This window comes from Toxotes jaculatrix, chromosome 9 (assembly GCF_017976425.1).
Source record: "Toxotes jaculatrix isolate fToxJac2 chromosome 9, fToxJac2.pri, whole genome shotgun sequence".
Lineage (NCBI taxonomy): Eukaryota > Metazoa > Chordata > Actinopteri > Toxotidae > Toxotes > Toxotes jaculatrix.
The window spans coordinates 2,823,020-2,839,304 of NC_054402.1; the positions used below are offsets into that span (position 1 = coordinate 2,823,020).

At 40.5% G+C, this 16,285-nt stretch overlaps 5 protein-coding genes across 5 annotated transcripts; 1 reads left to right on the top strand and 4 right to left on the bottom strand.

Annotated features, from left to right (window-relative positions):
* The first annotated feature begins 4,319 nt into the window (after positions 1–4,319).
* Positions 4,320–5,252, top strand: LOC121186994 (olfactory receptor 52D1-like). The gene has a single exon (XM_041045976.1). It carries the CDS (start codon positions 4,320–4,322, stop codon positions 5,250–5,252), a length of 933 nt encoding a protein of 310 aa, XP_040901910.1.
* A 1,560-nt stretch (positions 5,253–6,812) lies between these two features.
* Positions 6,813–7,751, bottom strand: LOC121187222 (olfactory receptor 6N1-like). The gene has a single exon (XM_041046386.1). The coding sequence runs from the start codon at positions 7,749–7,751 to the stop codon at positions 6,813–6,815; it is 939 nt and encodes a 312-aa protein (XP_040902320.1).
* Positions 7,752–8,979: 1,228 nt separating this feature from the next.
* On the bottom strand, positions 8,980–9,933 carry LOC121187224 (olfactory receptor 142-like). The gene has a single exon (XM_041046389.1). It carries the CDS (start codon positions 9,910–9,912, stop codon positions 8,980–8,982), a length of 933 nt encoding a protein of 310 aa, XP_040902323.1. The 5' UTR covers positions 9,913–9,933.
* A 1,905-nt stretch (positions 9,934–11,838) lies between these two features.
* LOC121186993 (olfactory receptor 6N1-like) lies at positions 11,839–12,774 on the bottom strand. Its single transcript, XM_041045975.1, has one exon. It carries the CDS (start codon positions 12,772–12,774, stop codon positions 11,839–11,841), a length of 936 nt encoding a protein of 311 aa, XP_040901909.1.
* Positions 12,775–14,815: 2,041 nt separating this feature from the next.
* LOC121186999 (olfactory receptor 11A1-like) lies at positions 14,816–15,742 on the bottom strand. The gene has a single exon (XM_041045980.1). The coding sequence runs from the start codon at positions 15,740–15,742 to the stop codon at positions 14,816–14,818; it is 927 nt and encodes a 308-aa protein (XP_040901914.1).
* Positions 15,743–16,285: the final 543 nt, after the last annotated feature.

Sequence of the window (16,285 nt, forward strand, 5' to 3'; positions counted from 1 at the left end):
CTCACCATCTTTACAGCTCAGCTGCAACAAGTAGCTCACTACTGTTCAAAGTGCCTGGAATTAACTCTAGTTCTGTAGTTTGACTCACAAAAATAAGAAGCACTCACAACATCAGTGTCAGTAGGAAAAATATCAGCAACGTGACAACAACAGACTCTGTTCAACAGAAAACCCAACACATCTACTGTGATCAGACCCAAACTCTCAATGATCACCTTCTATCTTTAGGCCCATCAATGGCTTTTAGTGATGTTGCCTGAAACTGTGTTTTTTTTTTTTTGGGGATTCACATTCTTTACTCCAAAGACTTTCACACTTTTAACTGAATCTCTGTAAATGATCATTATTGCTTACCTATCACTGTCATTGTGTTTTTCCATATTGTAGTTTTAGGTCCGGGTCCATGGTGCACGGTGTGTGACTGTCATGGCTACCAGGGACAAACATACATTTAGCACATTTTCATCATATCAAAGACAAAGTGTTTGTTCTGGCTGCACAGGAACTATGAAAGGGCTCAACAGCAAATATCTGCCAAAGGAAAATGAATACATCAACACCATGAAACACTTTCACAGGCAAACGTCAGAAAGAGCAGAAGTCGTTCATGTGTCTCTGAAAACAGAAGTTAAAACACAATGAAAACACACTGATTCAACCGGTGGAGCAATATAATCTAACTGGTATTTTCCAGACCTGTAAGGATCTGGAATAAGGCAGGTCTGTGTCTGGGTGAAGGAAATTAGATTTGAGGGCTCAGACCTGAAGAGTTCAACATGAAGAGCTGCAGACACTTCAGCTCTGTAGAAGGGAAATCAGCAGGTTTTACTTGTTGGTGTTTGGGAGTTTGTCACTGAATGTGTCTGTGTGTTGATGATATCGGTCGCTGACTCTCCTCCATCCACCTGTCCCTGCTGAACCACTGAGTCAGCACTTTCATACCCTCCGTCTGATGCTGTCATTGGCTGCAGAGACAATGTCGGACTGAAAGTCCCACAGAGCAACAGTGCTATGCAACCAAAGATGAGCAGAACTGACCCTGGATACCTGAATAGTAAAATTGTTGCTCACACACGAATCATTGAAACTACCACTTGTTCCAGTCAGATCTTTTCACACACACAACAGATTCGGGGCCAGTGGAGCCATCAAAAGGTTGATGAAAAGGTTCTTATTTTTGGTTCCTGGCCTATACTGGCCATTACTTACATCTGCCAAAAGAATAGATGTAAATATGGCAGGGGGCGGGGCACAATCCCAACGCAGAAACCTGGAGATGAGTACCAGGGGGTGTATGGCTGTTTGTCGTTCTGATAGGGGGAGAACCAGAAGCAAAGTGCTGACTTTGACCTCTTCTCCAGGACTGGACTACTACCCTGCCTCAGGTTTGATGAAAGTCAGTTAGTTGGTAAAAATTTAATGAAACACAAATTAAAGAAAAGAATATACACCATGTAAGATCATATGAAGAGAAACATGAAAAGCATTAAAACTGGATTTGGACACTGTGTAGGACTCTGTTTGCTATAAGAACAACCTGAGGCCTTCAGGGCCCTTAAAGGTCTGGAGCCCCAGGGTAGTTTTCCAGGTTAGATGAATCAGTTTTGGGTGAACTACAACACTGTTACTGTCAAAAAGTACAGTGAACATGTTCACTGTTGATTTACACGGTACACAAAGAAGTATTAGCATACGATGTGTTTGAGGTCATTCGGAAACAGAATGTCAGACAAGTTTACTTTTACTCTGTAAAATGTCCTTTCATATCTCGATCACACTTTTTAACTGTCCAGTGTAGCAGAGCCTCATCATAATGTTCATGTTGTGCATTCATCTTAAAAAAACATGAGGCTCTTGAGTCTTTCATGCTTCTGGTCAAAAGCTGAACTGTGTAAAACATCAAACTCCCACCAGGAAATGAACAAAGGATCTGGCCACAGCAGCAACACATTATTCTTTAAAGGTCATTTCTAACTTTGTTTCACCTGCTGATAATCTGATAGATGCAACATGTGTAATGTTCATGGTTGGAGCCGCAGTGTGACGTAAGGTGGACAGAGAGTCAGCGGAGACTCTGCTGTTGGATTTCATCATGTCACAGTAACGAGCCTCAGCGGAGCTCCTCGACCTAATTCCACCTGTAACGCAACACAAGGCCGGACCCTGGAGACCAGAGTCTGTGTGGACACTTGGACACTCTGGGGGAGGATAAAGCCTTTGCTCTCGGTGTTTATTCTCCTGTGTAGTGACACCACAGGAAGGATGATGTTTGTTTTCAGCTGGAGTTACCGTAGCAACCACACAAACACAAACTTTCTTAGATAGATGTTAGATTAGTTATAGTAATTAGTTTGTAATTCTTATTCAGTTAAGTACAAATCTTGTTTAATTCATGTCCCTGCTTCTGATTGTGTGTCAAATGTAAGTGATTTTTAAAAAATGGACACTGATAAAGCAAAATATTTGCTTTAGGGACAAAAACTAGTCCCTCAGCTCCCTGATTTGGCAAAATAAAAGTCTCTTTTATCTGATAGTAGGTGATTTTAATATTCATGTGGACGTTTGATAAACCTCTCCCCTTGAAAAACCTCATACCCCATTATTAGTCTTAATAATTAGTGGTAATATTAGTATTTTTATTAGTTTCATTATTGTCTTGATATTCTGTGGAACCTGCACTGTGCATGTGAAACAGCCTGGTTGGACGTGGGACTGTATTTACCTGATCCGCACCGGATCTTCCTCACAGGCTCCTAGTTCACAACCCCATTGTTGACGCCCTGGAGGTGTTGGTCAGGTGAATCCGGAGGGGGTCGGTGAAGAAGGCATCTTGCTTTTTGGCCATTTTCCTCTTTCTATTAAAATCCTAAAATCCCCCTCAGTCGTTTCTTAGGTCAGAAAGATGGGCTCTCTTCCCTGAACCGTCACCTCAGACTTCTCAGAGCTCTTCAATCCTCGGTGTACAACATCCTGGCTGTCTTCCTCTCAGACCGGGCTAAGAACCACTGTTGACATGACTTTGAGTCATCTGCCAGCACCCCTCCCCCACAGGTCCCTTGAGGATCTTGTCTGCGTCCTCACCAAAATGGTGCAGGACGTGTTCCTTGCAGACTTAGGGCCACTTCACCCGGCAATGTTCACGTCCTGACTGGAAAGAAAACTTATGCACAGTGTTAAGGAGGTGTGGGATTCATCTCGAGGTGGTCTCAATTCCATCTCTTGCTCCCTCCCCAGGCTTTTGTTGTTGTTGTTGTTATTGTTGTTGTTGTTGATGTGTAGATTCTCAGGTCACACTGGTGGTTGCAGGTCTTTCCACACGTCTGACCTCACTGTCAGTGGACACGCTGGTGTCAGGAAAAAGTGAGAGTTTGGAGACAACCTGGAGAGATTTAAAAAGACAGTTCAGAATAAAAACATGAACAGAGAAAGGGTTGTTAAAACACTGAAGGTGAGTCAGGCAGGTACGTGATCAATGACTGTTTCTATGAGCACATGGCCTTAAAGCAGCTGGTATCATCACCTTGCTGGGGCTCCACTGTGGACATTGACATTGCTTCCAGATGGGATTATCACAGCTGTCTCACCTCGCAGGACTGTTATTCAGGGCCTTCTGTGAGACCCACAGCACGGCTTGTCCAGTTCAGTGGTACCACATATCACCTCCGTTTGTTTATTGTGCAGCATAATCTATCACAATTTTTTTTTTCTGTACATGTCCAGAGTCTACCTACTGCCCCCCACAACCCTGAACAGGACAAATGGGTTTAGTTGATGGAGGGGTACATTGAACGTGAACTTTTTATGGTATAAAAAGAAACCATTCTTTTTTGTGTGTCTGTTTTTTTTATTTAGTCCACAGTGTTTTCTTGTTTGCTGACGTAAAGTAAACGTGAGAATCAGTCGGTGGGACGTTTCATGATGTGGTCTCACAGCTGCTGTGGGCGTCCTCTGCGGCGAAGAGTTTAAAAGAAGTCGACTCAGCATTTGAGCTCAGTCAGGAAGGAGCCACAGTACGACGAAAGCAGGTCAATGCTCAAATTCACACAGTCACTAACTTTGTTATGTCATTTCTAACCTAAGTATTACACTGACTTTGAAAAGGAAACAGTCCAATCAAGGGTTGTTTGTTCAGACTGGATCAATGATAACAAACCTGTTCAATGTCATTATGCTGACTAATGTTTATTTGTGCCTGATGTTCCAGCTGCACATTGTGACAAACAAGCAGATTCAGATTAGTGAATTTATAACTATGAGTTAAATCTAAAACAGATGGAACCAACCTGTTACTCAGCCGAGTTGTTGTGAACCAAAGCAGGATGATGATAAACTCCACACAGGTTTCATATTTCACACTCGCTGCCTACTTTGACACGGGGCTGTTTAAATATATATATCTGATGATTGTTATGTTGTTATATCTTTTAATCCTTTGTGCCAATGTGTTGCTGATTGTGGTCATCTGTATGAACAGAAGCTTACATGAGCCTATGTACCTGTTTCTGTGCAGCCTGTTTGTAAATGAACTGTATGGTAGCACAGCATTATTTCCATCCCTCCTGTTTCAGATTCTCTCTGACGTTCACACTGTTTCGGCTTCGTTTTGCTTCCTGCAGATTTTCTGTGTTTATTCATATGGAAGTGTAGAGTTTTTAAACTTAGCCGTCATGTCTTACGACAGATACCTGGCTATCTGTCACCCTCTGCAGTATAACACACGAATGACGTCTAACAAAGTGGCCATCCTCATTGCTGCAATATGGTTGCCGCCAATTCTTGTGAATTTTTTTACTCTGCCTTTGATTGTCCCTTTGCAGCTGTGTGGGAACGTCATCAACAAGGTTTACTGCGACAACTACTCTGTTGTGAAACTGGCCTGTTTGGACACCACAGTCAACAACATCTATGGACTCTGTGTTAGCGCCCTCTCAGTCTTTGGTCCTTTAATTTTAATCCTTTACACCTACATGAGGATCCTCAAAGTGTGTTTCTCAGGCTCCAAACAGACCAGACAGAAAGCTGTCAGTACCTGCACACCTCACCTCGCTTCCCTGCTCAACTTCTCTTTTGGGGCCAGCTTTGAAATATTGCAGAGCAGGTTCAACATGAATGCTGTGCCTAACATGCTGCGCATTTTTTTATCGTTGTACTTTCTTACATGTCCCCCGATCTTCAATCCTTTGATGTATGGACTGAAACTGTCTAAAATCCGAGTCACATGTAAAAGCCTGATATCAAATCAGCAGCTGTAGAAACGTCTGGGTGCCATGTTGTGCTCAGAGAAACAGACTGAATAAATTTAACAACAGAATAGAAATTAAAAGCACTTTGTATTGAGAAAACAAGATGTTTAACAGATTTTACTGAGTCAGAGTCGCAGCAGCAACCAAAGTAAATAATTATAATTACTATCAACTGTCTTGACTGATGTACATAAGGCAGAAGCACAGGTAGAACCAGGTATGTACCAAACTATCAAAAGGCCTATGCCACAGTGCTCTGTATGGATTTCTAGCCAGGGGACAGTATGAAAAGATGAATGAAAACACCTGCATTCCTCGCTGAATATACGAATAAGTGTACACTTCAAAAAAAACATGTTGCGAATTTTAACGTCAACACAGCTCTGTCTTTTGTGCCAGTGGTCAGTATGAATAAACTGGATTTAGCTCTGCAGCTTTGAACTTCTTTATTTTCACTTTGCTGATGATGTTTTGTCTGTAAAATGAACAAGAGTCAGATGCTGAGGTCTGTGAGGTCACAAAGGTGAGTCCTGCCCTCACCTGTAGCTGCTTTAAGTTTTTTGCCCATCCTCTCTCCACAGTGTGTGAATGCCTCCTTTTGCACTTGTAAATCCTGATAAAAAGAAAAATTATGAATTTTGACTTTTTTTATAATTATGAGATCATTTCAAATATTTTAAAACAGAAGGTCAGAAGGTGAGAGGTGATTCTAGCAATGTTTTTTCTTTGGTTTTTTTAAGGTGTGTTGCTTTCTGTGGAGACCCACAGTGCGGCTCCTCCAGTTTAAATGACCATGACCATGTCGTTTTCTTCGTCCCTTTGATACAACCCATAGGAGCCTGTCCCACCTGATTTCCTCTTTCCTCTTATTTTATATATGTGGTTAATTGTTAATATTATATTAATATTATTTTTATTATTATATTCATTGTGTCATTTTGAGCTGGATTATCAGAAAACAACACTTTTCACTTATTTCACATACATTTATGCAAAGTGGTCACAGTTTATTACTGGCTATGAGTGGTTTATCAGCTTTGATATATATGTTGTCATGGCACATTTCCCTCCTGATAATCAATAATATGTTTAATTTAATGTTTAATTATAAGCTGCTTGGCCATTATATATGAGAAAATACTATATCTTTATTGAGGAGTAATTCAGATGTGACAGCAGCACGAGAAACAGGATGAAGACGTAGAAACATGAAAAAAATATTTAAAATATATCATAAATACGTATTTACACTCCACACATGACAATATCCTCGGCCAAATACGTGATTTGTACATGTTTATAATATCAGTGCAGAAATAAGGTGCAGTAGTGAGTAGTGGTGCAACTCCAGGGGCCTCGTGGAGACAGTGTCCAGCAGCATCGTGTTTACAGTCATATGTGGAGACAGGGATGGATCAATGATGTAATATACATCATATGAATAAATACCATATAAATAAATAACATTACAATGTTCAATTTGATTTCTCATTTTATATTAAACAGCTCATTAGTTTGACACAGAACAGTGCACCCCATGAGTTTAATTTCTTTACTTAATTCTTAATATTAATCGCCTACATTTGACATCAGACTTTTACCTACGAGACGGATTTTGGACATGTTCAGTCCGTACATCACAGGGTTGAGGAGCAGCTGGCATGTGAGCCAGTACAATGATAAAAATATTCGTAACATATTGGGCAAACTGCTCATGTTGAACCTGCTCTGTATTAATTCAAAGCTAGCCCCGAGAGAAAAGTTGAGCAGGGAAGCAAGGTGAGGTGTGCAGGTACTGACAGCTTTCTGTCTGGTCTGTTTGGAGCCTGAGAAACACACTTTAAGGATCCTCATGTAAGTGAACATGATAAATATTAAAGTGCCAGAGATTGTGCCAAAAGATACAAGCAGCCCATATATGTTAACTACACGGGTATCTGAGCATGCAAGCTTCACAATAGAGTGGCCGTCACAGTACACTTTGTATATGTTGTTCCCACACAGCTGAGAAACGGAATTCAAGTATATTACAACAATACATGCGAGCATAGGATATAACCATGCTACAGCAATAAGGATGCCGATCTTCTTAGACGTCATACGTGTGTTATACTGTAAAGGATAACAGATAGCCAGGTATCTGTCGTAAGACATGATGGATAAGTTTAGATATTCTACAGCTCCATATGTGTGAACAGAATAAATCTGCAGGAAACAAAACGAAGCAGAAACAGTGTGAACGTCAGAGAGAATCTGAACCAGGAGGAATGGAAACAGCCCTGTGCTACCATATAGTTCATTTACAAACAGGCTGCACAGAAACAGGTACATAGGCTCATGTAAGCTTCTGTTCACACAGATGACCACAATCAGCAAAATGTTTATGCTGACTATAAAAATATATAAAAACAGGACAATCATGAAAAATAAGTATTTAAAATTTCCAGTCTCAAAATAAGCAGCAAGTGTGAAATATGAGACCTGTGAAGAGTTCGTCATCATCATCATCATCCTCCATTTGGTTCACAAGTTTCCACAGGATGAAGAATTTGCAATGTCACAGTCAAATTAGTTAAAATGTCAGATTTAGACTTTTTTTTTTAGACCAGTACAGAAATTAGGCCTCATAAAAACAGATGAGACAAACTGTCCAAACCTTCCATTCCCTTTTTTTAAGTCCCTGCAATGTTCAGGTTAAAAAGGTCTGAGAGTTTATCGTGATCCAGCTGATCACAGCAACTAAGCTACCTTTTGTCAGAGGTTTGTAAAAATGTTAGCAGTACTTTCAACTTTCACAAAAATCACATGAGGACGAATCAGTGTAATAATGCTAAACCAATTCCTTATCACAGCCACGGTGGTAAAAAGCATCCCTAAATGGACCAAACTCATTTCAGAGTCACAGTGATGTTTTGGTTAAAATACACAAAACCAGATCTGCGACATTGTGTGAACCTAAGATGACTTCCTGCTGCAGTCTGACGCTGAGTCCCTCCTAACTAGACTGAAACTCTGCTTCAGCTTCTTTTAAACATTTAAAGACAGGACGCCCGCAGCAGCAGCGGGACCTCATTACGGAAAGTGCTCATCTCTAATTCATGTTTAAAAAAAAAAGGAAAACTTTGTAGGCTGCAGTTTGCACAGGCTAACACTAACCCGAACCCCGAGCACAGTTTAGGAACCGCCTCATTTGAATACCCCAACAGATTGTGTTGCTAAAGAAACAGGAAAGATGGTTCACTAGCAAAGACAGACGGCCTTCAGAGTCCAAACCATCAGAGGCAAAGCAGAAAAGGAGATGAGACCAGGAAAAACTGGAAGACCGGAAGGAAAGGGACAGAAGTCTGGAACATGGGGACTAACAAATATAAATAAATATAAAATATAAAGTATATTGTGCAAATTTAAGGGCCAACTGAACGTAGCATACTGACCTGTTCAGTGTCTGAGGTACTATAGTAGAGGGATCTATCACTTATATATAGTATACATAATATAAATATAAATATAAAGGTGATTAGTTCATTTGATTTTCTGATAGTGAACAATCAAACCCATTCCGCTCATGGCTGAGATGACATGGTGAACATCTCAGTCCCTGTATTCACAGGAAGAAGAGGCTGAAAAGTTGAGTTAATGTACTTTATTTGTCACATTATAAAACACTGCACAGTTCTACCTTTAAACATTACAACAATCTGATTAAATGTAAGTAAGAAAACGTGTTAACTTAATTTCAGTTGTCTACATTTGATATCAGACTCTTACATATGACACGGATTTTGGACAGTTTCAGTCCGTACATCACAGGGTTAAAGAGCGGCTGGCATGTTAGAAAATATAATGATAAAAAAATTCGCAGCGTGTTGGGAACACTACTCATGTTGAACCTGCTCTGTAAAATTTCAAAGCTGGCCCCGAAAGAGAAGTTGAGCAGGGAAGCGAGGTGAGGTGTGCAGGTGCTGACGGCTTTCTGTCTGGTCTGTTTGGAGCCTGAGAAACAAACTACAAGAATCTTCATGTAAGTGTAAAGGATTAAAAGTAAAGAACCAAAGATTGTGCTAAAAGTCGCAATGAGTCCATACATGTTAATTGAACTGGTGTTAGGACATCCCAGCTTGACAACAGAGTGGGTATCACAGTACACTTTGTATATGATGTTCCCACACAGCTGTAAAGGTGAAGTCAAAGACAACAAAATCACCATTGCAAGGCAAGGATATAACCACGTTACAGCAATAAGTACAGCAATCTTGTTAAACGTCATACGTGTGTTATATTGGAGAGGGTAACAGATAGCCAGGTATCTGTCATAAGACATGATGGATAAGTTTAAGTATTCTACAGCTCCATAAGAGTGGACACAGAAAATCTGCAGGAAACAAAACGAAGCCGAAACAGTGTGAACGTCAGAGAGAATCTGAACCAGGAGCAATGGAAACAGCCCTGTGCTACCATACAGTTCATTTACAAACAGGCTGCACAGAAACAGGTACATAGGCTCATGTAAGCTTCTGTTCACACAGATGACCACAATCAGCAGCACATTGGCACTAATAATAAAAATATATAAAGATATAATGACCGTGAAATAGAAGTATTTTAAAAGCCCAGTGTCAAAGTAGGCAGCGAGTGTGAAATATGAAACCTGTGTGGAGTTTATCATCATCCTGCTTTTGGTTCACAACAACTCGACTGTGCACACAGACAGATAATTACGTTACCTTTTACTATAGATTTGTAGAGATTTATCTAATTTAAACTTGGTCTGCAGTGGCACAATGTGCAACTTTAACATCAAGCAGACATGAACATACGACAGTGTAGTAATACTGAAGAGACTCATGATCACAGAAACCGATTTAACAAACAATCCCAAATGTACCATCTCCTCCTCAAAGTCGGTGTAATGCTTACAATTACAAATCAAACGTTTGTGACATTGTTATGAATCTGAGCCTTCACCTGCCGTCCTGCTTTACTCTTACCGTGAGTTCCTCCTAACTGAGCTGAAACCCTGCCTCAACTTTTAAACTTTTCCAAGGGAGGGGACACCCACCGCAGCAGTGTGACCTCACTGTGAAGGTGCCACTGACCGATTCTTGGTTTATCTGATGTCAAACAGAAAACTTTGTGGAACTCATCTGGTTTAAAGTTTTTTTAAGGACAGAAAAAGGAATGGATTCCATTAATACGGAATCTGTTACGGTTAATTATCCATTTTTCTATCCATCATCTACACCTGCATGCGCTGTTCAGGGCTGTGGGGGCCGGCGACCTATCACAGCGCACGCTGGCTGAGCTGCTCGGTACACTCTGGACAAGTTTATCGCATACAGACAGACAGACAGACAGACAGAGTCATCAGTTCTTCATCAAACCTTACATAGATGTTGCTGTTCTGTCAAAAATAAACCAGAGAACCCAGAAGAAAACCACACAGACAAGGAGAGAACATGCAAACTGCACCGAGAAAGACCACGGCTAAAAGGACAAGTCAGGCACCATGTTTGAGCATAAGGTGGTTCATTAATGCAGCTTTTACCAAAAAACCTGAGGCCAAAGGTCAACGATAAACTTTCTAGTTGTATTATCAGATCTGCAGCCATATGTCTAGGACACTCTTGTAAAGGGTGAGCTGGAAAATAAGGTTTTCAACTCCCAGCGTTGGAATATGGCCTACATAGAACCGGTTAGCTCAGGGGCTAATAGCAAACACTGTAGCTAACATTAGCTTGCTAAGTGACCCCATTTGGGACAGTTGTTAGCTTGCCAGCTATAGCTTATAGCACACTCACCAGGGATTTTCTCAACTCTATTGAGGGGCAAATGGGAGGACATGTCCAGCATGCTTTTAGTTGTGTTAACTAACCACACCAAAGCAAAGGCCTACTGCTACTTTCACTTTAAAAACTTTTAGTTTATTATGAGGCACATATGCTCCTTAACATTAGCTTACTGCAGAAATTTAAAAGAGCAGTGCAAGAAAGGGGATTCACTTTAAAATCTGAGCCACCACAATTAAATAAATCTAGTTAGAACAGTGTCTGCCTTTGTATCAACATGTGCATTTATATGCGTAGGTTTAGTTAACTTTGAGGTTTCATTCAGAACGTACTGTTTTATTCGTTTGCCGTCTGTTTGCATTGTTATTATTTTATATACATCAAGTGGAGAAAAGAAAAAGGTGACAGTGTCAACAGACAGGAGACACGTGGAAATAAAGTATAATGTGAAGTTATGGCTGAGCCACTAAAAATATTTGCTTTCATCCAGAAATGTATTTTAATGTTTTTATTTGTTCCTTTCAAACGGGAGTGTGATTATGCAATTAATGGATTTGCAATTAATGGATTTCGGCAAATGCAAACTTTTACATATGACATATACAGGCCACAGAGTGAAGGACCACAGAGCAGCTGGCATGTACACCAGTATAATGACAATAAAGTTTGTAAAACGTTTTAAAGGTGATGTGAAGGATCCAGGTGATCAAGAGTCAGCAGGTTGTCACCTTGTGGATTTCAGACACTAAACCATCACAGAGAGATTTTCAGCCTGTGGGAAACAGTCTGAACCTGTGAGCCTGAGGGACCTACATTTTAGCAAAGAGCAGACTTTTGCATATGATACGGATTTTAGAGATGTTCAGGCCGTACATTAAAGGGTTGAAGATTGGCTGGCATGTGAGCCAGTATAACGATAAAACTATTCGTAACATATTGGGCAAACTGCTCATGTTGAACCTGCTCTGTATTAATTCAAAGCTAGCCCCGAGAGTAAAGTTGAGCAGAGAAGCGAGGTGAGGTGTGCAGGTACTGACAGCTTTCTGTCTGGTCTGTTTGGAGCCTGAGAAACACACTTTAAGAATCTTCATGTAAGTGAACATAATAAAGATTAAAGCACCAAAGATTGTGCCAAAAGATGCAAGCAGCCCATATATGTTAACTACATGGGCATTTGAGCATGCAAGCTTCACAACAGAGTGGCTGTCACAGTACACTTTGTATATGTTGTTCCCACACAGCTGAGAATGGGAATTCAAGTATATTACAACAATACATGCGAGCAAAGGATATAACCATGCCACAGCAGTAAGGATGGCGATCTTCTTAGACGTCATACGTGTGTTATATTGTAAAGGATAACAGATAGCCAGGTATCTGTCGTAAGACATGATGGATAAGTTTAGATATTCTACAGCTCCATATGTGTGAACAGAATAAATCTGCAGGAAACAAAACGAAGCAGAAACAGTGTGAACGTCAGAGAGAATCTGAACCAGGAGCAATGGAAACAGCCCTGTGCTACCATACACTTCATTTACAAACAGGCTGCACAGAAACAGGTACATAGGCTCATGTAAGCTTCTGTTCATACAGATGACCACAATCAGAAAAACGTTTATGCTGACAGTAAAAATGTATAAAAACAGGACAATCATGAAAAACAAGTATTTAAAATTTCCAGTCTCAAAATAAGCAGCAAGTGTGAAATATGAGACCTGTGAAGAGTTCGTCATCATCATCATCATCCTCCATTTGGTTCACAAGTTTCCACAGGATGAAGAATTTGTCACAGTCAAACTAGTTAAAATGTCAGATTTAGACTTTTTTTTTAGACCAGTACAGAAATTAGGCCTCATAAAAACAGATGAGACAAACTGTCCAAACCTTCCATTCCCTTATTTTAAGTCCCTGTAATGTTCAGGTTAAAAAGGTCTGAGAGTTTATCATGATCCAGCTGATCACAGTAACTAAGCTACCTTTTGTCAGAGGTTTGTAAAAATGTTAGCAGTATTTTCAACTTTCACAAAAATCACATGAGGACGAATCAGTGTAATAATGCTAAACCAATTCCTTATCACAGCCACGGTGGTAAAAAGCATCCCTAAATGGACCAAACTCATTTCAGAGTCACAGTGATGTTTTGGTTAAAATACACAAAACCAGATCTGCGACACTGTGTGAACCTGAGATGACTTCCTGCTGCAGTCTGACACTGAGTCCCTCCTAACTAGACTGAAACTCTGCTTCAGCTTCTTTTAAACATTTAAAGACAGGACACCCGCAGCAGCAGCGGGACCTCATTACGGAAAGTGCTCATCTCTAATTCATGTTTAAAAAAAAAAGAAAACTTTGTAGGCTGCAGTTTGACACAGGCTAACGCTAACCCGAACCCCGAGCACAGTTTAGGAACCGCCTCATTTGAATACCCCTACAGATTGTGTTTCAGTTAATGGGATCCTTTCATTCATCCATCCATCAATACCCATGCATCCCAGACACGTCAATCAAAGGCCTGACATACAATATACCTGTATTGTTAGCCAAACCTACGTGTCTTCAGCAGCGCCGCCCCTCCCTATACGCAGACCACACACTGTGCGTAGGGCCCCACATTTGCAGAGGGGGCCCCGTTTTGAGGGAGATGTGCAAATTGCGTGAATAATTCATGCAGCGCACCACTGCGCACATTGCGTCAGTGATGCGCACCGCAGCAATACGCAATATGAGATGCACAATGAGGATCCTTAAAAAAAAAATATTGCTTAGGGCCCTCAGTTTGTAGGAGGAAACCCACACAGACGTGTGAAGTTTGTGTAGTCGCCTGTCACCTCTTGCTGTGAGGTGACAGTGTTAACCACCTTTCCCCAAAGGTGCCACAACCATGTCGGATTATGCTGTGTGAATGAATAAAGAAGCACTGAAACATCCTAAATCAAAAGACGTCTGACAGAAAGCACTGAACACAAGTTTACACGAGGGACGGTAGTGAAAAAATTGCCAAAGAAACGCATGAGAGAGACAGCCTTCAGAGTCCAAACCATCAGAGGCAAAGCAGAAAAGGAGATGAGACCAGGAAAAAACTGGAAGACAGGAAGGAAAGGGACAGAAGTGCTTTAGTTTGGTCTCACAAGACACATAAGAACAAGACCCACAGCAATCTGGAACATGGGGACTAACAAATAAAAATAAATATAAAATATAAAGTATATTGTGAAAATTTAAGGGCCAACTGAACGTAGCATACTGACCTGTTCAGTGTCTGAGGTACTAAAGTAGAGGGATCTATCACTTATATAGTATACATAATATAAATATAAAGGTGATTAGTTCATTTGTGTTCATCATTAGTTCATCAAGTGGAGAAAAGAAAAAGGTGACAGTGTCAACAGACAGGAGACACGTGGAAATAAAGTATAATGTGAACTTATGGCTGAGCCACAAAAAAATATTTGCTTTCACCCAAAAATGTATTTTAATGTTTTTATTTGTTCCTTTCAAACGGGAGTGTGATTATGCAGTTAATGGATTTGCAGTTAATGGATTTCAGCAAATGCAAACTTTTACATATGACATATACAGGCCACAGAGTGAAGGACCACAGAGCAGCTGGCATGTACACCAGTATAATGACAATAAAGTTTGTAACACGTTTTAAAGGTGATGTGAACGATCCAGGTGATCAAGAGTCAGCAGGTTGTCACCTTGTGGATTTCAGACACTAAACCATCACAAGAGAGATTTTCAGCCTGTGGGAAACACTCTGAACCTGTGAGCCTGAGGGACCTACATTTTAGCAAAGAGCAGACTTTTGCATATGATACGGATTTTGGAGATGTTCACACCGTACAGTAAAGGGTTTAGGAGCGGCTGACACGTGAGCCAGTACAGGGATAAAAATATCCGCAGCATGTTGGGCACACTGTTCATATCAAATCTGCTCTGTAATAGTTCAAAGCTAGCCCCGAGAGTAAAGTTGAGCAGGGAAGCGAGGTGAGGTGTGCAGGTACTGACAGCTTTCTGTCTGGTCTGTTTGGAGCCTGAGAAACACACTTTAAGGATCCTCATGTAAGTGTAAAGGATTAAAATTAAAGGACTAATGATTGTGCCAAAAGAAATAATGAGTCCATAAACATTAATCGCTGAGATGTCAGAACAGGCCAGCTTCACAACAGAGTAATTATCACAGTAAACTTTGTAAATGATGTTTCCACACAGCTGTAAAGAGGAACTCAAAGAAATCATGATACCACATGTAAGAACACCATAGAGCCATGCCACAGCAATCAGTGTGGCAGTCTTGTTAGTTGTCATACGTGTGTTATATTGTAGAGGATAACAAATAGCAAGGTATCTGTCATAGGACATGACGGCTAAGTTTATATACTCTACAGTCCCATAACAATGCACGAAATAAATCTGCAGATAGCAAAGATAAGCAGAAACAGTGTGAATGTCAGAGAGAATCTGAGCCAGGAGCAATGGAAACAGCCCTGTGCTACCATACACTTCATTTACAAACAGGCTGCACAGAAACAGGTACATAGGCTCATGTAAGCTTCTGTTCATACAGATGACCACAATCAGCAGCACATTGGCACAAAGGATAAAAAAATATAACAACATAACAATCATGAAATATAAGAATTCAAAAGCACCGGTGTCAAAGTAGGCAGCGAGTGTAAAATATGAAACCTGTGTGGAGTTTTTCATGACCTTCTGTTTCCCTCATAAAGCAGCTACTCACACTGTTCACAGGATGTCACAGACTGTAAAAGATTCATATTTCTAATATCACATAGCGCAGCTGAGGTATCAACACGTGGAAATGGAATTCACCTTACGTATGCAAAAACCTTTTTCCCAAACTCACCATTAGTTTAAAGTGAATATGATTCTTAGGTTAAAGATAAGAAAACATTCTGTAAATCCAAGAATTCTTCCTACCTCAGAGGAAACTGAGGCTTCTGCCTCGACAAACAAAAGTTTTTATCGCTTAGTTTGATCTCAGGGGACGCCCACAGCGCAGTCTCAGCTCATAACCCAGCCTCCTTGGCGTCCTTTGGGTCCAGATGTTACATTACATTGATTAAACTTTAATATCTTGTAAGTTTATCCCTCCTAAACAAAGAGCTGCTGTTTTGTGATTTTTTACTTTTTCACTTTTTTAAAAAAAGAACAAAGCTCTTCATGAGTTTTGAAAGTAAAGAGTCTTGAATGAGACTGGGAGCCACAGTGGAGAAGTGGTGTGGTTCT